The following is a 22,010-nucleotide window of genomic DNA, read 5'->3' as shown; positions in this document are numbered from 1 at the left end:
CAACAAAGCTTGAATTCTGTACTGAAAAACCTTGTTTCTTCCAAGCGTCTTGGAGAGACTCTTGTTCAGCTGTGCTATAGTAAAGCTTAGGTTAGACCTGTGATGCCTGGAAATGAGAAATGTTTTTTTGATTAAAAAAAATTAATAATTGTAATTCTCAAACTATGTTCTTAGCAAGTTCTTTAGAAATGGCAGTTTCCTTTCTCGGTTCCTTCTCTTTTGGCTCCAGGTTCTTCCATTTTAAGAAATTCAGTTTCACTACCCTTTATGGGTTCTCCTACATGCGTATGACATTGATGCAATCACAAAAGTCAGCAGGCTCTCAGATAGGATTGTAATTTTGAGGAGATTGTGATTTAAATCAGGAGATCACTGAAATATTTCGTTTTCAAACTGTCTGACCTTCTGTGTGTACATACACCACTCTGCTACAGGTATTTTATTTTGAAGAAGTATGCGAGTTAGTCATTAATTTATGTGTTAATTACTTTTCAGTTGCCCAGTCTGTGTTTCATCATGATGTGCACTAGGTCATCTTTTTATGGAGATGGAGAGTTTATTTATGGGGACCACTATTCATCATCCTACTGCTTCAGGGCTCACCTTGTCTGTTCAGGTAGCTAAGGCAGTACTTCTTATTTATACTTACTATTTCCTTCGGCAGAAGGAACAATTTTAAATGTTCGCTCAGGCTGCTACTCTAGATTTTTGTGTTGGGAATTTCTGCAGTGCAGAATGATGGAAGGATTGGAGCGTCACCTTCAGACACGTATATTGTACCTTATATTTGCATTTTGAACGTGCTGGCTGCCTCAACCTTCGTTTAAGGCGTTACTACAATGCAAATAATATAACAGAGCTGTCATTCAAACTGTATGCAAATGAACAATCTTTTATTTTACTTACTAACAGATGATATAAAGCTTCAGCATACTTGACTATATTTTTTGTACACAAAATGCTGAATTATCTTTTAGATAATAGATACTTTAATATCCTAAAATGTAATTACTGACCCATAATAATCTCAATCATGGAGTTGGAAGGATGTAATTCCTATTTTTCTGGGCTCCCTGATATTGCCCAGGGAGCAGTGGTCTTGCAGCCGTGATGCAGGGAAGTATAAACTTGCTGTTGCTGGCTGGCCTGTGGTGTTGCTGGCTTGCTAGACCTGTATGGAGAAGTATGATTTTTCTTGGTTTTATCCTGAGTTCCAGGCAAGTTGGGGTGTCTTTAGCTGCCTCCGGTCCAATGACCTGCACTGTGGTCATGTCACACTTCCAGTCGTTGTTTTGTTTTACTTCATTTATTTCCGTCTTGTCTTAATACCCCGCTAGCTTTAAGTGAAGTAAGCAGTAAGTGATGTTGCAGCAGGTGGAAGGTGCCCGTGTGGCACGAACGGGAGGGCGAAGCCCCCGGGGCGCCCGCCTGGGAGCGGCGAGAGCGGGGAAAGAGGAGCGCGGTGCGAGCAAGAGAGCTGAAATCCCGTGGGAATTCTCTACGTGCAGCTCCTCTTCGTCTGCAGGAATTCCAGCCCTCATTCGTTTTAAGCGGGGTTTATTTTCTGTATAAACTTCAGAAAGCTGAAAATCTGGTGCTTGAAAACATGAGTTTATCTGACTTGTCCACCTAACACACTTGCATTGAGTAAGTTAGTTATAATGGCTTCCATATTTAAGACCTTTGCATTTCCATGAATTTAGCCTGAAATTAGAATTTCCTACTATTGAACTAGCTGTTTTGGTTTATACATGTGTGTGCATATGCATATATGTATGTGTGTTTGTGTGGGCATGTATATGATAGAGCCTTTATGATGAAGGGCTCAGCACTGCAAGATRCTAGGCAGACTAGCTTTGATTTTAAGAATAAACCCAAATGTGTGCTTATTTTTAAACATTTAAATATTCTCACTGAAGTCACTTTTGGAGTCAGAAATGTGCATGAGAAAGCTAAAAATATCAGGTAGATGGAGTTTGTGTGATTGGACCAACAGAGTTTAATAACAATGAAAAGGCATAGAGTGAAGAAGAGTCCTGTTAGAGGAAACATCAGCAAACAAGTTGTGCTTGAGGTGGAAATGGGATCTAGAGATGAAGAATTAGGTAAGGAAAACCAAAGGAGAGGGCTTCAGTGAAATGTTTCAAGAATGGACTTTTAAAGAGAGGCAAGTAGGGAGTGAGTGTTCTAGGAGGAAGAAAATACAGGTTAAGAGCAACTAAATGAAATACCAAAGTAGAGTAGCAAGAAGCATTTGTCAGCAGCAGAAACATGCAAGGAGGCAGTGGGCAATGTTGAATGGAGTGATAGATACAAAAGAGAGAGAAGGTACTGAGAAAAGGGAATCTCTTCTTTCAGTAAGAGGAGACACAAACAAGGTAGAGGGGTAAGAAAAAGATAAAAGCTAATAATATTGATGGAAAGAAAATGGCTGAAGACATAGGAAGGATAATGGGAAAAGTGCAAAAACACTTTAAAACCAAGTTATTAACTCCTTAAATTCCTGTAATTAGTATTTCATTGGTAGATTTCTTCATTGACACGAACGTAAAGAGAWGAGGTTATATAGATTAGTTATTTTGGGAGCTAGTTCATATAAATATTTTTGACAACCTRGTCTGGATTCTGTCACTTACAAACTGGAATTATCTTGGTTGCTGCATGTTTTCTTCCCTGGGCCATTCTGATGTATCTTGGGAAGGCTTTGGCTTGGTGCAAGACGGTTCCCATCTTCCCCAAGAGATGTTTCTTTTCACTTTATCTGTTTGTAAGTAGGATGGACCTGGCTGAGAGTCTGCCTGCTTTCTTGAGGCTGAGTCTTCTGCTGCAGATCAAACATGCAAATAGTCGGGAAGTAGCAGGACTCGYTCTAAAAACCATTGCCAGAACTGCTGCTTGTGAAGTAGTTCAGCTTTCTGGGTACTTCAAAGTGTTCTGTCCCATTTAAATGCAGACTGGCAGACTATGTTGTAATAAGGAAAAAAAACCTGTAGACCTATATAGATCCCACGTCTTTCTTACCTTAGAAATAAGCATCACTATTTTCAGTGGTGTAATATTAAATGATCAACATCAATTTCTGTACATTTATCTACATGAAGGGTAGTAACCATCTGAAGTGCCTACGTTAAAGAACAAAAGTGCTATACAGAGATATATCAATATTCTAATTCTGGAATATATCGTATATCTGGTGCAGTTTTCTTGTAGAGACGACTCCTGCACCTTCTTTGAGATGTAGCGAGTTAGAGAGTAAGACATGGTGGTGGCTGAAGTGGAAAAGGAAATCAGTACCCTCCCAAGTCCCAGTGCTCTGCAATATTTACAATTTTGGGTAGCTGTGAAGGTGTTTGTATTTTGGGTATCTGTGGTTTAATTCAAATTAACAGTGGGAAGGTCATATATGTGTGCTTTCCTAAGCTGCCACAATATGCATACTTTATAGATGTGTATTACATTACTCTGCCTTGTCAAATAAAAATATAGAAAATGAAATACAGTGAAATTCTGTCTTCATGAATTCAAAAAGACTTATCTTAGTTATCTTAGTACGGTCAGGATATCTTCTGGTAGAGCCATTTATGGCACCCTCTTTGAGGGTGCAAAGTGCTACCATGCTAAGTTTTAGTACTTTGAAATTCTCATCATAGGAAAATGAGTAAATTCTTGGTTGATTCCTGCAGACTATAAGTAGAACAGATTGTAATGCTGATTATTGACCGGGCACAGTCATGAAGGTTTCCTTTCCTAGGCTGACACCAATGGACAGTGCCAGGAGTTTCACTTTAGGGCAAAACTCTGAGATGCCAGGAGTTTTTTATACAGAAAACTGTTGTTCTATGATAATTAAGAAGCATCCTCAACTGCCTCTTAAAATACAAGTAAAATAATAACGGCCAGAATTAGCCATGTAGGTCTAAAAATAAGCAAGGAAGACTAATCTTGAGCCTTGAGGCTTCTGTATCATTGGCTGTGCATGGAAGGCTGCTCTGCAGCGAGTGCAGGCCAGGGAGGAGGAGGAGGAAGGCAGTTCTGTCGGAGAAAGGGAACCCATAAAAGCGCCGGMTCATAAACCTAAGAAAGGCAGGTTTATGCTGTTGGGCTGTAGGCATAAATGAAAATTATTCCTAGATACCATTTCCATTTTGTTCAAGTTTTATGTGAAGGGAACAGCAGGCTGTAGTTCAGTTGGTGTTAATTTTATGATTTTATTATTCCTTCTCTGGGAGCTTGTCTAAGCTGTGAATGGATATCCTTTGGTGTAGCAAGTAAGCTCAATTGTATATGCAACTCCTTACGTTTGTTTAGTTGCTTAAAACAAATCCATAATTTTGTTTGTTTTACCCCAGCAGCATTATCCTTTTTTCCTTATTTACAATTCCTTGTAAAATAAGTGTGTTTCCATTCCAAAGGAGTAGCCGTGTTCGGAAAGGACTGTATCTGTGAGACCCGAAGGTGAAAATTATCACTGGCCATGTGCAGCTAGGGGGTTTTGCCTTCCAATGACTTGTGCAGCCTTTTATCTTCGGGAAGAAACATATACTTCAAGCTTATATAATGCAAGACAATAAGTGTTGTTTTTCTGAGGATGAGTATTTGGACTTGAGAGGCCGTGCTGGCTGAGCGATAACTCCCTGAAAATGACAGTCCGTTAGGAAATGGAGCCCAATATCATCAAGAGTCTCCAAAGGATCAGCTCTAACTGTGCACTGATACTTGGTGTGTGTGTGTGAATGGATATATAAGGTAGTGTTTGCATCTTAAATATGTCTAGAAGCACCTCTAGGGCATCTTGTTTTGCTCCATTTTAAAAAGCTGAATAGCACCTGTAATTAAGAGAGGAAACCGAGCCCTGGAAGCTAGGTAGGGCTTCCATCTATTGATCTGTGTAAACCCGGCTTAGGCTGTCAGGGGAAAAGCAGTCAACTGCTGAGCTGCTTTGTCACTGACATAAGCTGAGAGAGGATTTTTTTTTTGTCTATACTGTTCATACAGCAGTCTATAGACCTGCTGGCTGGTTGAATTTTAAAGAGCGCGGGGGTTTAAAGCCGCGTCCCCCGAGGGCCGTGGCTGCCAGTTGGGAAGCGAGCGGGGCCGGGACACGCGCTGCGGTGCTCTCCTCGTCCCTGCAAAACACGGGCTGAAACCTTGCAGCTCTTCTCTTGATTTGTGTCATCACTAAAGCTGAGGGAATGCAAAGGAAAACTTAGCCTTTCCATTTGTTAAGCTCGCCAGGCAGTAGTTAAAATCCTTGCTGTTGATTTCCTGTAGTAGAAGGAACGGAGAAGATTTGCAAAGAGAATTTAAATGAAAATATTTTTTGGAAGGGGAAATTCAAGGTTTATGAGGCTGAAACAAGAGACTGTTTGGAAATGTCTCCTGTTAAATTGCAATAAGATTTTTTTTTAAAGTTTTATCTAACCCATTCTACTTGTTTTCATTTCTTAGAGTTTATTATTGCTATCAGCACCATCRTTTCTGTTTGTTTCCTACTTACATGAATTCAAATATTTATGTGCTGCCTTTGTGCTTTGCCCCCTCACTTCCTTGGAGGACATTCACAGCCATCAGACTGGTGTTTGAGCAGGAGCTGCTTTTGAAGAATATTGCATGTACTGCTACTGAGAAGGAATTTCCATAATTAAGCTAATAAGCTGTCCCCAAATGTAGCGTGTTGCTTTCATACTCCTCTTTATTGGTGCCATCTGAGAAAGTCAAAGTTCAAAAAAATTCTTGATCTCTTTTCTGCCACTTAGAAATTTTAAAAAAATCATCTTTTTCATTTTGTCCTATATGATTATTTATTAAGGCAAATCATAAGCCTTTGAAATGTTGTAAGCTACGCTCTAAATACAGCACACACTGTTGTATTTAGAGTTTTTCCCCCCCCCCAACAATTCATCTTGTGCTGATCAACTGGCATTTTATTTTTTTTTCATATTTTACTGTTGATTGAGCCTTGCAAATGATTGAAGTAAGTGGCCATGGTGTATAGGAATTTAAGTCTTCCTTAACTGTTCAGCACAGAGTAAACAGAACTCAGGTTGGACARGGCTATCTAAGCTCTGTATCTGGAAATTTGCAATCCGTATGCAAACTGGGAGCAAGGGAATAATTACCATTTTCTGGGATCTTGTCAGGTCACTGATAAATATTAATTCATATTTGCTGGTAACAGATCTGATGATTCACATTTCTTTTAGAATAATATTGACTAGTTTGAGAGCATTTTTATATTTTCATTAACACATTTTATTTGCCACTAAACAGCTTCATACATAAAATTGTGCAAGGAAGAGCAACACTGTCCTCTCGCATTATGGTCTGGATGTAGCTTGGGTGGATTCCCCCCACTCTGCCCTGCATTAGGAGTGAGGTTTGCRTGTGAAACCCAAAGGGTTAATCATACAATTTTTTACTTTGGACCAACAGGAGATTTCCATCATCTTCAGCATTTCGGCATTTGACTGGGAAACGTGTATAGAGTTGTTATACCTCTCTGTAATTCATTCTGCTGCCAACTTCATTCCCCTTTCTCTGCCTGCATTTTAATTGAAACAACATTTGTATTTTTGAGCCAGGATCTGTCAGAAGTCCCTGTGGCTAGTCTGTGGTACAAGTAGCAGCAGACGTGGCTTACCCATATGGTGCGGTGCTGCTTGTAAAATCCATATGGCCTTGTTGAAGGGAATCCCAGCGGGGATGTGAAGGGTGTTAATACCCTTCAGGCCAGGCCTTTCCCTCCTGGGGCTTCTATGGCATTGTCTTTGCAATCTGCCAAAGCACAAACTTAATTCCTTTTTAATAATCAATTATTTCAGTCCGGGAACGTGTGCTATATTTTTTTTGCTATTATATGTTTCTTGTATTTGTTGTTTTTTATGGATGTTCTGGGATTTTGTTTATTTATTTTTAAACAACCTGTAGGGTAGCTGTGCTAGCAAATGCAGATAAAAGCCATTTAAAAATCCTGACTTTATTTCTCTTTTACTTGTACTTACAGGAAGTGTTGAACAGCGTTCCSAAGTTCTGCTTTCCTTTTGACATTGAAAGGTATGTGGTACAATTATTTATTTATAAGTATCTCACATCAAGTGATATCTAAATGAAATGCAAGAAAAAAATAGAAGAAAATATATTGCATTACATAAACCTGCACCTGTAGATGAGAATACTTTTTGCCGTTATTGTTCAAGTGGGTTTGAAATTGCATAGTAGGGAATTATCACAGCAAAATTCACCTTCTGCAGAATTGCAGGAATATCTCTTTTGAGGTGGAGCTCCATTCTGGCTCTCAGTTCCCTCCAGTATAATTGTAAACACCATCTGTGTTAATATAAGGATATAACATAGCTTCCTTCGAACAGCAAGCATCATATAAAATGTTTCGGTGCACCAGGATATAAAAGCTCACTGAGTAGCACTGTAACCGTGTTGCTTGAGTTCAAAGAAATTAAGACTTTAATTGCATGGAAGTAACTGAATATGTGTTTTTTTTTCCCCCTCAGAGTACAATCAAGACCATTATTTATAATTAATAAGTCCTTATTCTTCTGGTATCAGTTATAGTGTGGTTTCCATGCAGTCTTGCTAGTCACTTAAAGCGTTCGTATAAAACATTGCTATTAAATAAAGCATTGATTTGAGCTTGTCAGAGGGATGAACGGTAGGTAATTTTAAGCCGTCCTGCCGGCTGGGTCGCCTGGATGGGCTGGGGCTGCCGTAGCAGCCTGGTTTGCACCTCGGCGCAGGYCGCGCCGGCCCAGCGGCCTCCCCAGCGAGGCCCTCAGGGGCTGCGCAGCCAGGGAACGTCCCCGAGGAGGAGGAGATGGGCAGGGGAAGGAAGAGCAGCACACCTGGATCATCAGCACTGCCCCGCTGAAGGGAGCTGAGCTCTCTTGGTCGTTTATATTTGTGTTTCATTCGTTTTTTTGGCACTTGCACCGCCTACGCACACTGTTTAAGCCCCTTTAATGCTTAGCCAAGATTGTTGGTGTTAACGCATCAAAGTCTGCGACGTACTTAAGATATGTGCAGGATCCCGTTTAAATTTAGTAACGAAGATGCACAATGGAAATAAAATTTGCAGATAGCAGAGAKAGGTGAGGTTCTGTTGCTGCCATCCAGTGGCAAGAGCCTAATGAGAGGCGGCGAGCAACCGCGTGCAGAGGTCCCCGYGGGCCGGGCTCGCGGTCCCGTTGCGCCCCTCAGACGGTGCTCGCGGTTGTTTGCACGAGGCTGGTGTCTGAAACGGCGACCAGCGGAAATGGGGGCGTTTATAGCAGGGCTAGCTGCGTGTTTCGGCTGCGTAACCACGACAAGAGGGGACAAAAACAAATGGAAAAMAAATAAGTGTGGGAGTTATGTTGTTTATCGGTTACCACCTTTCTTCTACCTCCCCCCTCAAGTTTTCACCATTTGTCTATAAACCCATATTTGACTGCAAGGCGGCAAACTCAAAGATACTGAATTTCTGCACGTTTAYCAAAAACAGCAGTCAGGCAAATCGAGGAGGGACTTTGCTAAGCTGAGGGAGGCTGGCGCGGGCAGCCAAACTCAGAGCAGCTTCTGGCTGGGCTGCAGGGCCCTGTGTGGGCAGGCCTGCAGGCGAGGAGGCTCTAAGAGCCCTGGGCACGGAGAGGCTGGGCTGCTGCGGGACAAGGCTGGAACCTGGAGAGCTGTAAGAGCCCTGGACTCGGAGCGGAGCCCGTCTGCCTGGTGGGTGGATGGATGTGCTGCTCCGTCCAGGCGTTTTCTGTAGTGCATACAGGGTGYTTTGTTCTCTTAAAAGTATTCATTTGTGTTTGCTTTTTCAAAGCTCTAGTTGTGGTTTGAAATTTGGAGGAAAAGAGAAAAGCAAGGGAAAATGCTGCAGTAGATCTCTTATATAGGGCTTTTGTCTATGAGTAATGCAAGTCTATGATATGCATGTGACAGAAACTTTAGAGCTTTTTTCCTGGACATAAATGYGCTTGTAGCGTTTTTGGTGGAAATTGGATTTTATTTTTATTTTTTTATTTTTTTTTCTATAGGAGACTATGCTAGACCATGCACCTAAAGCCTCCCAAATATTTTACAGACACTTCCAGTGACAATTTTTGTATAGAGGATGTGATTGAAATGAGAGACAAAGTTTCCACGGTGTGGGCTGAAAATATTGTACAATAAATAACAYGGTTTCTCAGTAATATATATTACATAGGCACAACACCCCTCCAAGCAGGRTTTGCCAGCTAGTAAGGTCTAGCAGTACCACAGCAGTAACTCCCCCTGATGCTACTTTTAAAGATACCTGGGGAAAAAGACTGTGAATCTGCTCCTCTGGGGTTTCTGTTTGCAGGCAGGAGAGATGGGAAGATGGGGTGTCTTTACTGCTAAATAAGCAAATAAGTCATTTAAGTGGGAAATATGTGCTCTTCAAGTTAAGGTAGTAGCAAAGTTGAGACTGTTCAGCCCGGTTGTYGAGTCTGTAGCTGTGAATTTCCTCCCCCTCACTGGTACTGARTTAGAGAATGAACTGAGGAATGAAYGAGATGGGAACGTTCGTGTTCTTCAGTCTGCTGCAAAGACATGGATGGAGATCCAGATTCATTTCCATGTTTGATACAGCTCTTGCATCACCCCACTAGAGCATTTTATTTTATAGTTTATGTGYTTGTAGTGACTAGCTACATGCTGGTCATTCTGGTTATCAACAGTGCCTGCTATAAAACGGTGATGAAAAATCTGTGGGTAATTCCTGATAAATTTAACCTGAAAGGCAAGCAAAAAATAACATGATGATATATTGTGCTGACCATGATTTAAACTGCACATTTAATATCAGTTTTTATCAAAAACAGGGACATAATTTCATTTCTTATAGTTACGACAATTTTGAGGGATAAGAAATGAATTATATCATAGAATTTCTTCTGTGTTTATACTCGAGGAGCTTATGTCTTTGTGAATAAATGGTTTGAACTTCATAAATAGCACAAGTGTATAACATTTCAGTAGTTTTTAGATATTCTGTGAATAACCTTTAGACATTCTGTGAATTCCCTTTCATTCTGTTACAGAATCCCTTTCTCTTTTTAAAGATAGGAATATTAGTAAATGGYAGCTTTTTCTTTGCTAATGTGCTTTCTTTTAATGCTTGTGTTTTAAAACTACAGCCTCAAGTTAACTATGCTCTTTATTCTGGGGAATTTCCTAAYGTAGTGCTAGCTTTAGACATTTTGATGTTGCCTATTTTTCTTCCTGCTTAATTTCTTAAGTGTAAGAATCTGGCATCTGTGTGAGGCAGAGCTCTATTAAGATAACTCAGCTGGAGCCGAGTAGCGCTTTACCCAGGGGAGAACTGCAGCAGTAGAGTCTCGGATCGTGGATTGAATTTAGAGGTGTGAGAAAATCACGTCTGAAGTTGAGCCTTGGGGCCGGCAGTTTAGCTGAGGGCGAGGGTCTAACCCGGGCTGCCCGGTCCCCCGGGCCTCGCTCATCTGCGGCCTCCTACCTTAGCACCTCTATCTTAGTTCCAGCTTGGAGCTCTCTCAAATCTGTCCTTGGAATTATGAAGAATTAGAGTGCATTAGAATCTAGTGCGTTCCGTATTTCATCATTCTAAGAGGTGGCATATATTTAAAGATTTCAATTTTAAGTAGCAGCTTTCTGCACTTGAATCTGAACCATACTTTAACTCTTGATTTCTGCTGGCCAAATACATATATGTAAGACCTTAATTATAAAAAATACCATGATTAATGATACTACTAACTTCCTTTTCTTAAAACACGAACAAACAAACAAAACCAACCTCAACTGTGTTCCCATGTATAAGGTCTTCCTCTTCTTTGAGATTAAAAATCTCTATCTGAAATTCAGCAAAGCTCAACAAAGGCTTGAAAGAAGAATAGACTTGAAAAAAAATCATTTCAAACTATATTCTGTTTCCCAAAAGGACTGATTTGGAAGAAAGTTCTATTGGAGAGCAAAAGGGAGTAAGTTTAGTGATTAGATATACCGCTTCTCCTGCGAGGAAGGGATTTAATTCCTGCCTTAATTAGCTCTCTCAAAGCAATCCTAAAATTAGGTCTGAACAATGACTATAGTGTAAATAAAAATCTTTAAAATGACTCGTTAACTACTCTGTGTAATCTAAAGAGCCTTTTCTTCATTGTGTGGATATGTATTTAGAAAAAATTAAAAACTTTTATTCCTGTAGTGAACTGTATTAACCTTGAAAGAGTCCATTGTAGTCTGCAGAGCTAATAGGTGTTTACACACATTCTTCGCTATTAATGATTTATTGTCGCTAAACAAGATGAAATGTAGGCRTGCACTACAGGAGCTGAAAGCTAGAGAAAAGCCGGGCAGAGGAAGGAGCGARCAAAAGGCCAGTGACACCTTGTAGTGACGGGCCTCTGCTCTCTGTGCAAGTGGGCAGATCCTGCTCTTCGGAAAGAGTCATGGCACCAACTTCTTGCCCAGTGTCTTCTAAAGCTCAGCTGTGTTGGTTGGGTCTGTGCTCCGACTTAAAGTGTAGGTAATGTTTTACCTAGGGAGGCTTTGTAGGCAGTAACAACATCATACATGTTGTGGTTTTCATTTCGAGGAAAATGTGTACAAGTAGCTTGAAGAGCTGTAAAGGGGAGTCCTGAGCTCCCAAGGGTCTGAACTGGTCGAACTAAGGGAGACAGGAAGGCACAAGCCCTAAGACACACAGTCCAAATTTATCTACATTATAATATATCTCATACTTTCACTTCGAGCTTTTTTGGACATTTTATACAACCTATATCTTTGACATCTTGTTAGAGATGGAGAGATGGCATTGCAATTGTCTGTTACTGAACTGTCAAGGTATTTTAATTTATCTAGGCTATATTTTTTTTATAGGGGGTGTTTGTGTTTTTTGGCTAAAGTGTCGTTTTCCAAGTTGTAACCAAGTACAGTCATTTGCCTGGAACAGTCCATAAAAAGTAAAGGAATAAGGAAGTACCGAGTGAAAAGCAGGGAGCATTTACTGTGTTTCAAGAGCAGATTAAGTTGTTCCTGTTTATGGAAGACAAGGGAAGTATTTGTCTTAATTATTTAATTACATAGCCCAAAAACCCCTCTGTAAGTTACCGTGTTTATATTGGACTAAACGTGTCTTGTTATGTACTGTGTGCTCAGCAGAAATGTTTGTTCATGTCTAGCCACCATATGTTCAAGTGCGACTAGATCAGAATGGGAGGTTGTAAGGTCTGGGTCGTGATACTACTACTTGACCAATATTTAACATTCTGGCTTTCCTGCACTAAGCAGTACCATTTGCATGTGACTTTTGTTRCTTTTTTTTCCCTTCTATCTCCTGCTTCCTTCCTTCACAGTAGAAAATTCTGGTTTTTTATTTTATTTTGGTAGAAGTTTTAGAAAAGAATCCATATTGCATCATGCATTAGAATGGGCACAGTGCATTTCTTTGATTTCCTCACGATGATTTCTTTAGTGAGATTGTGGTGCTTCTCAGCTTCTGTGGGAATTCATTTTCAGCTTGATATCTAGGAATAAACCATATATGACATATGTTAATCACATTGCTTACTGGCAGGTGCCTAGGTATCCTGCTGAAGAAGGTACCATAAGGATGGGAAAAGAATAGAAGACAATAGAATTACAGACAGAACTGCTACTTTTCCCATTTTAAACCCCCCTGCACTCCTCATCATGAGTTTGTTTTCACTAAGCTATGCCATGCATTAGCTCTTCYGCTTGAAAATATCTGTCTAAAGCTGATTTTCTTTGGGAGGTTTTGAGAAAGTGCAATATGTATTTCTGTGAATTAATGTAGAATTAGAAGATTAAGTAGGAAACTTTCATAGTAATCTACTCTGATACGTGTTTTGATAAGGGATCAAAGATATTTTAATTCTCTTGCTGTTTATTCCTGATTACTGTATGGCTTTTGAGTTTCCTGAATTGAGTAAATTTGCACTGGCAAATGGACCTAAAATTGTSTTTGGATAATGCAGAAAAGGGAAGGAGAAACACAGGGCAAAGTTATAAGTCTAATCCATTCTGGCAAAGAAATTCACATAGAAACTTTACTTTTTTAATGGATCTGTAAAGCTGTTAAGTCTTCAAAGATGACATCTGAAATATGTGTAATTATGTTAATGGAATTAAGGTTTTTTTTAAGGGTTAGTAATCAATATTGTTAATTATCAGTGTTGGTAGTCAGTGAATACCGTATTCACAAAGCGTTTTTAGCTGTTTCTCAGCAAAGTCTGTGATGCTAAATGAAATAAGTTCTGGGATTTGAAACCTCTAATGAGTTGCTCTGTTCCCCAGCTGAGCTGTGCCCAGCTGCAGCGAGCCGGGACAGACTGGTGCTGGGTCTGCCCCAGCCTCAGGAAAGGGCTTTAGGAGATGTCCCCTCTCCTTGGACCCGAGTGACGCTGCTCAACAGTGTCCCTCCCAGGGTGGCAATAGCCATGGGTAGCAGTCTGACAGGAGGCTAGGAAGGTCTGAGCACTGAATACTTGGTCCCACTGGCTTAAATGGTGGTGTTTTTGATGCTTTAGTGTTTTCACACTCTGTTTTTAACTTCTCAGGGTGTCCCAGAACCAAGTAGGACAGCATTTCACCTTCGTGCTGACGGACATTGAAAGCAAGCAAAGGTTTGGGTTTTGCCGCCTGACGTCCGGAGGGAAGGTCTGCCTCTGTATCCTGAGGTGAGTACGAGGAAAACGCGCTATCCGAGTGAGCACCAAAAAGTTTTGGAAACATGACCCGTGGAAAATCTTCAGTTAACGGTCTGATCTATCAGTACTTACCGTTTCTTTACTATAGTATGATTGAACCATGTCAGTACACCAGAATGCAACACTTAGTATTYATTTACTTGTGAATACTATTAGTATTTACTCTTAAGAAGTGTATCTCAAAGTCAGCCTAACAGTGTTCTAGCACTATTCTGCAGTGGGTACAGAAAGCACTCTGCTGTGCTGGTGCTATTCTAAAAACGCTGTGTATTCTACCCAGTCCTGGAAAACACACTTTTGGGGTGTCTTTTTTCCATTATGTGGTGTGAGCAGCTTCAGAGCTGGGTTGTTCTCAAGATACAACACGCTGCTCTATTGTGGAAGAGACACCAGAGATGAAGGAATCGATGTCTGCAATAGGCTTTGTTTTTCCTTTTTATTCTCTTGCAAAATAATGCTTTGATAATAACAAAACAAAAACARTTGTTTAGCTGTTGTAAATCATTGCTCCACTGTACAAATAAAAAACCTGCCACTTGAGAGGGACAATATGAGCAACCTGTAAGACCTACTGAGAAAACAAGAACTTCCTGTTTAGCAACAAATCCAGAGAGGAGAACAAGACAGAAGTGTAATGGCCAGGTGAGTCACCAAATATGCAAGAAGAGAAAAGAGCTTTCTGTTCTCAGGGAGCCTAAGCCCTTGGCAGCAGAGGGGCATCTTGGTGAATACCAGTGCTCAAGTTCTTGGTTAMCTCATGGTTCTGATGATAATTTTTCAGTGATACTTCAAAAAGATTTATTTCATAGCCTTTAAAGCATATAGTAGTTGATGCTTACCCATTTCTCTGTGATGCTTTTTGTTGGTGTATCTTTTTAGGCCAGGAGAGAACTTATGTACCTCATTTATTTTCTGAGCTAACCTTTTCTTTTGCTCTTTGAATTAGAAATAGATGTGTTTTCCTTCTACTCCTAACACTCATTCATAGCCTGGCCTACATCCAGTGCTCTAGTAACCAGTTAACACACATGCCGGTACTCACGTTTAAATACTGTACGAGATGCTGCAAAGCAAAGGAAGCAAATTCTCAGCTCATGCAAATTGGGAATTGGGATATTTCTTTTAACATTTCCACAGAAATATGCATCAGCTAAAACTTAACCGATGGTCTGTTACTTGGCAGAAATAACTAGGAAAATGAAAAGTGGCAAGCCATAATTTTTCAGAGAACCATAATTAAAACACTGCCTTTATTGCTTTTATTGTGACAATTTCAAATTTACAGCACAAAGTGGAGTGCATAGCTTTATAGAATTTATAGAATTTACCTGTCGATGGGTTGCCCATTTCTGTCTGATTTTTATGTTTGAGGAAGTACTGGAGGGAGAAGCCTGGGAATACAGAATTGTGTGATCTTTTTACAAATCAGAAGGAGTTAACATTTTGTAAGTTAATGATTTATTATAGAGTCACTTAAAGCTAATAAATGTTGTTCTGTCATTTCTTTTATACAAACACAATATGAAGGCAATACCTTCTAAAATAAATTTTATTAAATTCTTAATGTTGAAATATATAATGTATAAATCAGAGATTTCATTTTCATTAGGAGTTGACTGTCTGAGACTGTGTTTAGTTCTGAAAGAGAGAATTTACCCGTATTTCCAGTTGATGTTTCTTAGGATCAAATTCAGGTTCTCTGAATCCTACAGGCGTTAGGAAATTAAAAAAGATTGTTGGCATTTCTTCTGTCTTTCCTTGAAGGTTATTGGCTTACCTTAAATTAACCAATATCAAGGAAATCTTAAGGAAGGAATGCCATCTTCATAAGAAGATTGTATGCACTTACCTGCATGCGTGTTACTCATGCACACACGCTCTTGTTCCGTATTTCAAAATAGCCTTRGTTTTTATTCTTAGTTTATATTATATATTTTGCTGTGTGTACGTGCACATAATGATGTGTATATGTAAACATTTAAAGTTATGTGCATCTACAAGGAATAAATACGCAATAAACATGCTGGTTATTGAATAAGAGTGCTCAAACAGGCATACATAAGCACCACACCTGAATAAACCATTGTGCACATCTGCACATCTCCTTTTTCACACACATGGCTATCTTCACAAGCAGTAGGAATTGCTTTAGATCTCTGCCTGGGACTTTAACAAAGGCCAAGATGATGAATTAACARTATGAAATGATAATAAATAGCTAAAATATAAGTAAGAGTCTCTGAAAAGAACAGTTAGAAAGAAGCCAGCAAGAACCAAAATGAAGAGAAGTTAATTTAGACATTTTGGTAGGCTGCAAGGTGGGGAATGAGTTGAGACTTTTTTTTTCCACAYGTCTTTTATGGTTGGTGCCAGGCCATGTGTTAGCCCGTGCTGGGCCTGCTGAAGTGAAAGGATTGGAGGAAGGAGAGCGGTGAGTTGAGTCCTCAGCTGAAAACAAGACAAGGCTGCTTGTCCTCAGGTTTTACATGGCAACCCAAAGCTGCTTCTAAGGATAAGTCTTGTCGTTAATGGGTCTTTTCTCCGTAATTTGTTCTTTATCTGAAGCACTAATTGAAGGAAACAGTCTTTGAATTTGCAGCCACAAGGTCGTGCTTTAAACCAAAGAATTTAAAGCAGAAAGCGTGCTCTGCTTGCACATAGAAAATTTGTATTTATTTATTTATTTGTTTAACAAACACACATATGAGCTGAATTCTCTCCCTGGTCAGAGTACTTTATTCAGACACTCTGTGAACTGTCAATGTAATGAAATAAAAATAGCCCAATGTAACTATCTCATGCTTTTTCATTTTAAGAACTTAATTGTGGTTTGTGTATGTATATTACAAGAACACGCAGAACCTGACTGCAGTTGCCAAATTCAAGGCACATTGCAAATGAGTACAAAATCATCCATGTAGTAAGTACAAGGAAACAAATATTGGATTATCCTCGTAGTTCTGTGCAATTCCTTTGCAAGCTGCTTGAAAAGGACACAGCTGCTCTGCGAGGCATCCCGTGCAAATCCTGCTGCCACSTCTCCACAAGCCATTGAGCTCTTGTGGCCTTAGAAGAAGAAGAGGTGCTAGAATAGAAGATAGAAATATGCTCTGCTGTGCTCAGGCACTCTACTTCTATTGTGGTTTTATTTTTACGTTGTTCTTAAAGAAGCGGTTTTCAGGGTTGTTTCTTAACTTTGCTGATATTTGTAGCAGGAATATTACTTCCTGGATCTGCATTAGATTGTTCTTGAGTTGTCTAAATAGTTTTAATAACAAAGTTCAAACAATTGGATTTTTTTTCCCCTGTTGTTTAAACTTTGAAATTGTTGATGGAATTTGTGATTTAGCTTATGTACACAGAGAAATGCAAAATGCATCATTAAAACTTCTSGTCTTAGATTTCATTAATTTTATGACTGTAAAATTGTCACCTATGCTTCTAAATGAAATGCTGTAATAAGGAAGACAGTTTTATGTGGTCAGCCTTTGTAGTTCTGTAGTTCAGCCCATGCTTGAAGCTTTCTGGCTCTTCCTTTAGGCAAATCCCTTAGAAGCAGAATGTTTCAATTTTACACATTTTGTGTCAATTTTCCAGACAGAAAAGTAGCCCCTAGACATTAGACATTTACCTACGGAAAGGCAGTTTCCTTAGTTTTATTTGATTACTCCAAGTTAGGTTCCTGCTGATAGTTCAGGACTGTTAGTGGTTACCTGACTATTTGACAGAAAACATTTCCTTTCCTTTATTTAACCTTTGACTCAGGAATGTAAAACTTTTATCAGAGCTCTAGTAGAAGCAGCAGTGAGGTAGAAGTCTACTCGCTGCTCCAGGGGTTGTGCAGGGCTCGGAATAAATGTCTGAGTGCGCTTGGATTAAAAGAAAATGTGGAAAAGAAAGGACGTTTTTAATTAAGCATCAAGTGTCGTGTGCTCTTATTTACAAGACAAACAGTGGCTGCATTCTTGCATAAAGACCACTGTATTCTAAAACAGAGGATCTGTATCTTTTAAAAACATATTGCTTAYGTTTAGATGCTTCCTTTTGTCTTTATTGTGGGAAAAATGTTTTGTGTTAAATATAGAAATAGAGTGTTTTTTTTGTGTGTGTGTTTCTCAAAAGRTTACTGATTATAGCATGCCGAATGCGAAGGCAGTGTGTGTAATTAAAACAACAACAACAAAATGCAAGGCACCAATATTCGTGGTACCAATAATTGAAGAACCTAAATAATTTAAAGTTTAGGTTTCTAAATACATGAATAATTGAAAATTAAAACTTTTTCYGAATGGTTTTATAGTGTCTGCTGCAAAGGAGCTTTGTTGATAATTGGACCTTTTGACTTTTTTATAGGACAGCTAATTAATTGTAAAATGCACTGATCATAAATAATTTTGTGAATACATGTATGGTGCATTGGTGATGTATGAAGACTTGGGCTATAATTTTGATTTTTATTTATTTTTGAAGTATACAGTAGTGTGACAGTTTTAAGTTAGCAATAATATGTTACATTATTCCTCTATTAAGTGCAGTCATTTTAAGACTATTTTTGCAAGTGGTGCATTTCTGTGCTRACATGCTTGAAAAAAATTGCTGCTTCCCAGATGCTGATGGATGCTGATGTCCATGTGCTTGTCTTTCCTGTACCTCACCTTGTTCTACTGTGCTAAATAAAGATTAAATAATTTTTGCAAGATTCCTCAATAGGAGGAGCTGGATTAGTTCCTGTGAGCCATAACGCTTCTGTTGTCTAGCCATGCACAGACCTGACTGTCAAAAAAACTGCTATATACAGTGTTTTATCCAATACAATATATTGGATAAAGACTTAAGGCCTAAATCAGGGGGATGCTCAGCTTTGAATAACTATTTATGTGAATAGTTCTTCATAAATTAATGGGATTATTAACATAAGTACTTGCAAAATATAGATCCCATCCTGGGATATAAGAAGAGAAGAACATTGTTTGACAGCCGTGAGGAAGTTTCAGATTAAAAAGCTTTATCTTTGCTCTTGATAAAACACCAGCTGAGGACTCTCCTTATTATGAGCACAACCTGCATTTACAGAGAGGTCTGCTTTTGAATGTACAGGCACATGTGTGTGTACTCTTAACTGTTTAGATGAACAACCAATAATACTTTTTTATAATTAAAAAAAATAGCACATAGAAAATTCCTAATAGAGAAACACAAGGAGAAGTTTTTTTCTCCCAAAAGATCTTCTGCTATCTTGAAGAACAGGATAGTATAATTAAAACTATTGAGCTATTGGCGAGAAGTTTTGCACTTAAGCTGTGTTGAAGAGCTAGAGAGAATATGAGTAGAAAAACAGAGAAACACCCACAGATCTCAGAGTCCTTTAATCTCCTGCCATAAAATCTCCTGCCTTCTCCTGTGGAGGGCTTGTGGGTTTTTTGTGTTTTTTTTTTTTTTTTCCCCTTAATCTTTCAAATTTAAGTGGCATGCTTGAAATTATTTTAACCTAGTATTTGTGGTTATAGTTTTTTAAAGCCTTATAGCAGTTCTTTTCGCAGTCTTTCAGCTTAGAAGGAAACTATGGCACTTCTAAACTAYATTCAAGATTTTTGTATGAGTACTCTGGTAAACATGCCTCTACAAAAGAAAAATATACAGTGGCTTTGTGCTAAGCTTCATTTATTTCAAATAATGAGTTTGTTGTTTTCATGTATATATAAAAATTGTATTTATTTTTTCTTTTCACAGTAATAGGTGAACTAAGTTCATAGGCTTAAAAAAAGTTAATATTTGATTGAAACAGCATTTATTTTTATAGCATGCTCCTTACAATGCTCATTATTATGAAAAAGGAATGATCAGGTTTTAGCAGTCTACAGCATAAGTAATACRCTAGGGTAATAGGCCTAGGGTTACTGCTGAGGTGTTTCACAACACTGGACAGTTCTTAGAAAATACAAACAAGAAGCGTCCAGTGTGATAAGGTATTTTGTAATTTATGCAGCGTATCGCGGCTTGAACAGAAAGCTCTGAGCAGTGTGCGACACTCTCGGAGTCCTGGGCTGACAAAGCTGTTCAATAACTCCAGCGTTTTCAAGTGCTCTGAAATCTGTGCAGGGCAACTCCTTTTTTTTTCCTATCAGTACTGCATTTCAGCTCCATATAGAACTCAGTAGAAATTCGGGATGAAATAAAGCTCAAAGAGTTTGGTTCTGTAACACTGAGCCTTTCACAAGGACAGGCAGCAGTCGGGGCTATAAGTGGTTAGTGGCCTTACTCAGGTGTAGTAAGTCAATTTTATGCTGATGTAAGAGGGCATTGAAGAAGAATTGAAGAAATTGAAGAAATTCATTAAAGAAATGAATGCCCCACCTTAGCTACCAGTGCCAATCTTGGAAATGTCTGTGAGCATTAAGAGATTGATTTAATTTTGAGTGATAGCCAGGGCAGCATAGGCCAACATATGGTATAGAGCCGTTAATACAGTGGCTGTAAAAGAAGTTTTTACCTCARTGTCACTGTGCTTTGTGACAATAAATTTATTTACATTTTTATTTATTGTTTTCAGTAACCACGCAGCATWTATAACGATAACAATCTAAGACTGATACAAGTTGCATGTTCCCAAACCAGTTTTATTCTGATCTCCTTTGCCTGAAGAGCTGGAATCCGTTTCTGAAGCCTTGCCAGCAACTTGCTGAGAAGAGAGRTTTTACAGAAAAAGCCTAACCCTCTGCTTTAATCACTGGACAAAAGCAGGCTTGGTGCCTGAACAAACAGGCTTTCTCTGAAAAGACACAGAAGGTGCAGAATTTGTAAATAAGAAATAATTTATTTCTACTACTAATACTTAACCAGGTTTTTCACCTATGTTTTGTATGCTGGAACAGTGATTGTGGGCAGTGCTGTAGTGGGTCCTCTCTCACTGTGGTTTCAGGCAGCTGTTCCGTAAGCAGATGGCAAAAATGGAATTGATAGCAGTAGATTTGAATTCCTTTCTGTATCCTCCTTGGTCATGTCATACTTGATTTGGGCTCTGTGTAACTTGCTGAGAAGGCTGCAGACTTTCACTAGAAGTATGTTAAATATTCATGTATTAATGAGCTATTTACAAGAATGCATTTTTAGCATTTCATCTTTGAAATTCTTTATAGAGAGACCAAGTCATATATATAAAGTGACATATCGTATTGTAAAGCAGTGTGTCACTTGTTAAATATGGGGAAACGGCCCTGCCCAAGTAGAATGGTTTTGTCCTTCAGGGAAGTGGCAGTTTTGGCAATCCACTCAGGTGCAACAGAATGTGGAGCTTCAGAATGACAGATAATTTAATAAGTATTGAAACTTATGGCCGTGAGAGAATGTGATTTAAAGCTTTTTTGGCAATGTTCAAAGCAATCGTTTTTGGATTTAGAATAAAGACATGTAAAAATATGAGCTAATCTACACTAACTCGGAATTTATATAGGTGGCCATCTTACCGTATGAAGCAGAATGGCTCGTCTGTGGCATTTCAAGTACTGAGATGTCAGATTTTTGGTAAATAAAGCTGAACCAGACACTTGCAAAACAGGTAGTTTAATAGCTGCAATACAGGATATGTAGCTTTGGTACGCTGTGTCATGGATGTACTATGGAATTTAAACTTGATGGCAAAAAAGATATGCATTTTGCTTCTAAGTGGAAATAAAATATATAGAAATCTTACAAAAATGTGCAAGTTAGAGGTTAGAAAGATAAATAGATGTATTAGAAAGTGGGCATGAATGTTTTTAATAAAATCTTTTTTCCCCTCCTATTTTAGTTACTTACCGTGGTTTGAGGTATACTACAAGCTGTTAAATACCCTGGCAGATTATTTGGCTAAAGAACAGGTAATTCTATATCTTGTTTGTGACAATTTCAAGTTTTGTTAAATGATTCTATTTAAAACATTTATAGAAAAGTGTCAGTCTTAACATAAACATAAAGCATGATGTCCTGGATGAAGTGTGAACAAAGTGTCACAGCACTGGAGAACTATGTGATGCATTGGTTGTAAACTGTGACTCTTTGCAACTCTCTGGTTAATGGTCAGAAGCCTTTCTTTTTTTGAGCTACCTTAAATATAATGCACTGTTTTTTTCTTTCTATTAACTAAAAGCTACCTCTCGTAATCCTGTCATCTCAACTAGCATGGCAAAATTACGTGCAGCATTTGGTGAAGAACCATGATAGTTTAGTTTTGCATATTCATGAGCAATTAGACATATTTCAGGATTACACGGGAAAGGAAATACTGGCATCTGTCTTTACTGAGAA

At 38.8% G+C, this 22,010-nt stretch overlaps 1 protein-coding gene across 1 annotated transcript in view; it reads left to right on the top strand.

The window, feature by feature from the left end:
- The window catches only part of DENND1B (DENN domain containing 1B), a 139,087-nt gene that overhangs the window by 44,221 nt on the left and 72,856 nt on the right, over positions 1–22,010 (top strand). The window contains exons 4-6 of the mRNA XM_026043775.1: positions 7,004–7,053; positions 13,578–13,697; positions 21,514–21,583. Of these exons, the coding sequence (XP_025899560.1) occupies positions 7,004–7,053; positions 13,578–13,697; positions 21,514–21,583 (240 nt within the window). The remainder of the gene's footprint in view (positions 1–7,003; positions 7,054–13,577; positions 13,698–21,513; positions 21,584–22,010) is intronic.

This window comes from Nothoprocta perdicaria, unplaced genomic scaffold (assembly GCF_003342845.1).
Source record: "Nothoprocta perdicaria isolate Ctin4 unplaced genomic scaffold, notPer1 scaffold_34, whole genome shotgun sequence".
NCBI lineage: Eukaryota > Metazoa > Chordata > Aves > Tinamiformes > Tinamidae > Nothoprocta > Nothoprocta perdicaria.
Note: the sequence above shows the minus strand (reverse complement) of the source record. Positions and strands in the feature narration are given on the sequence as shown.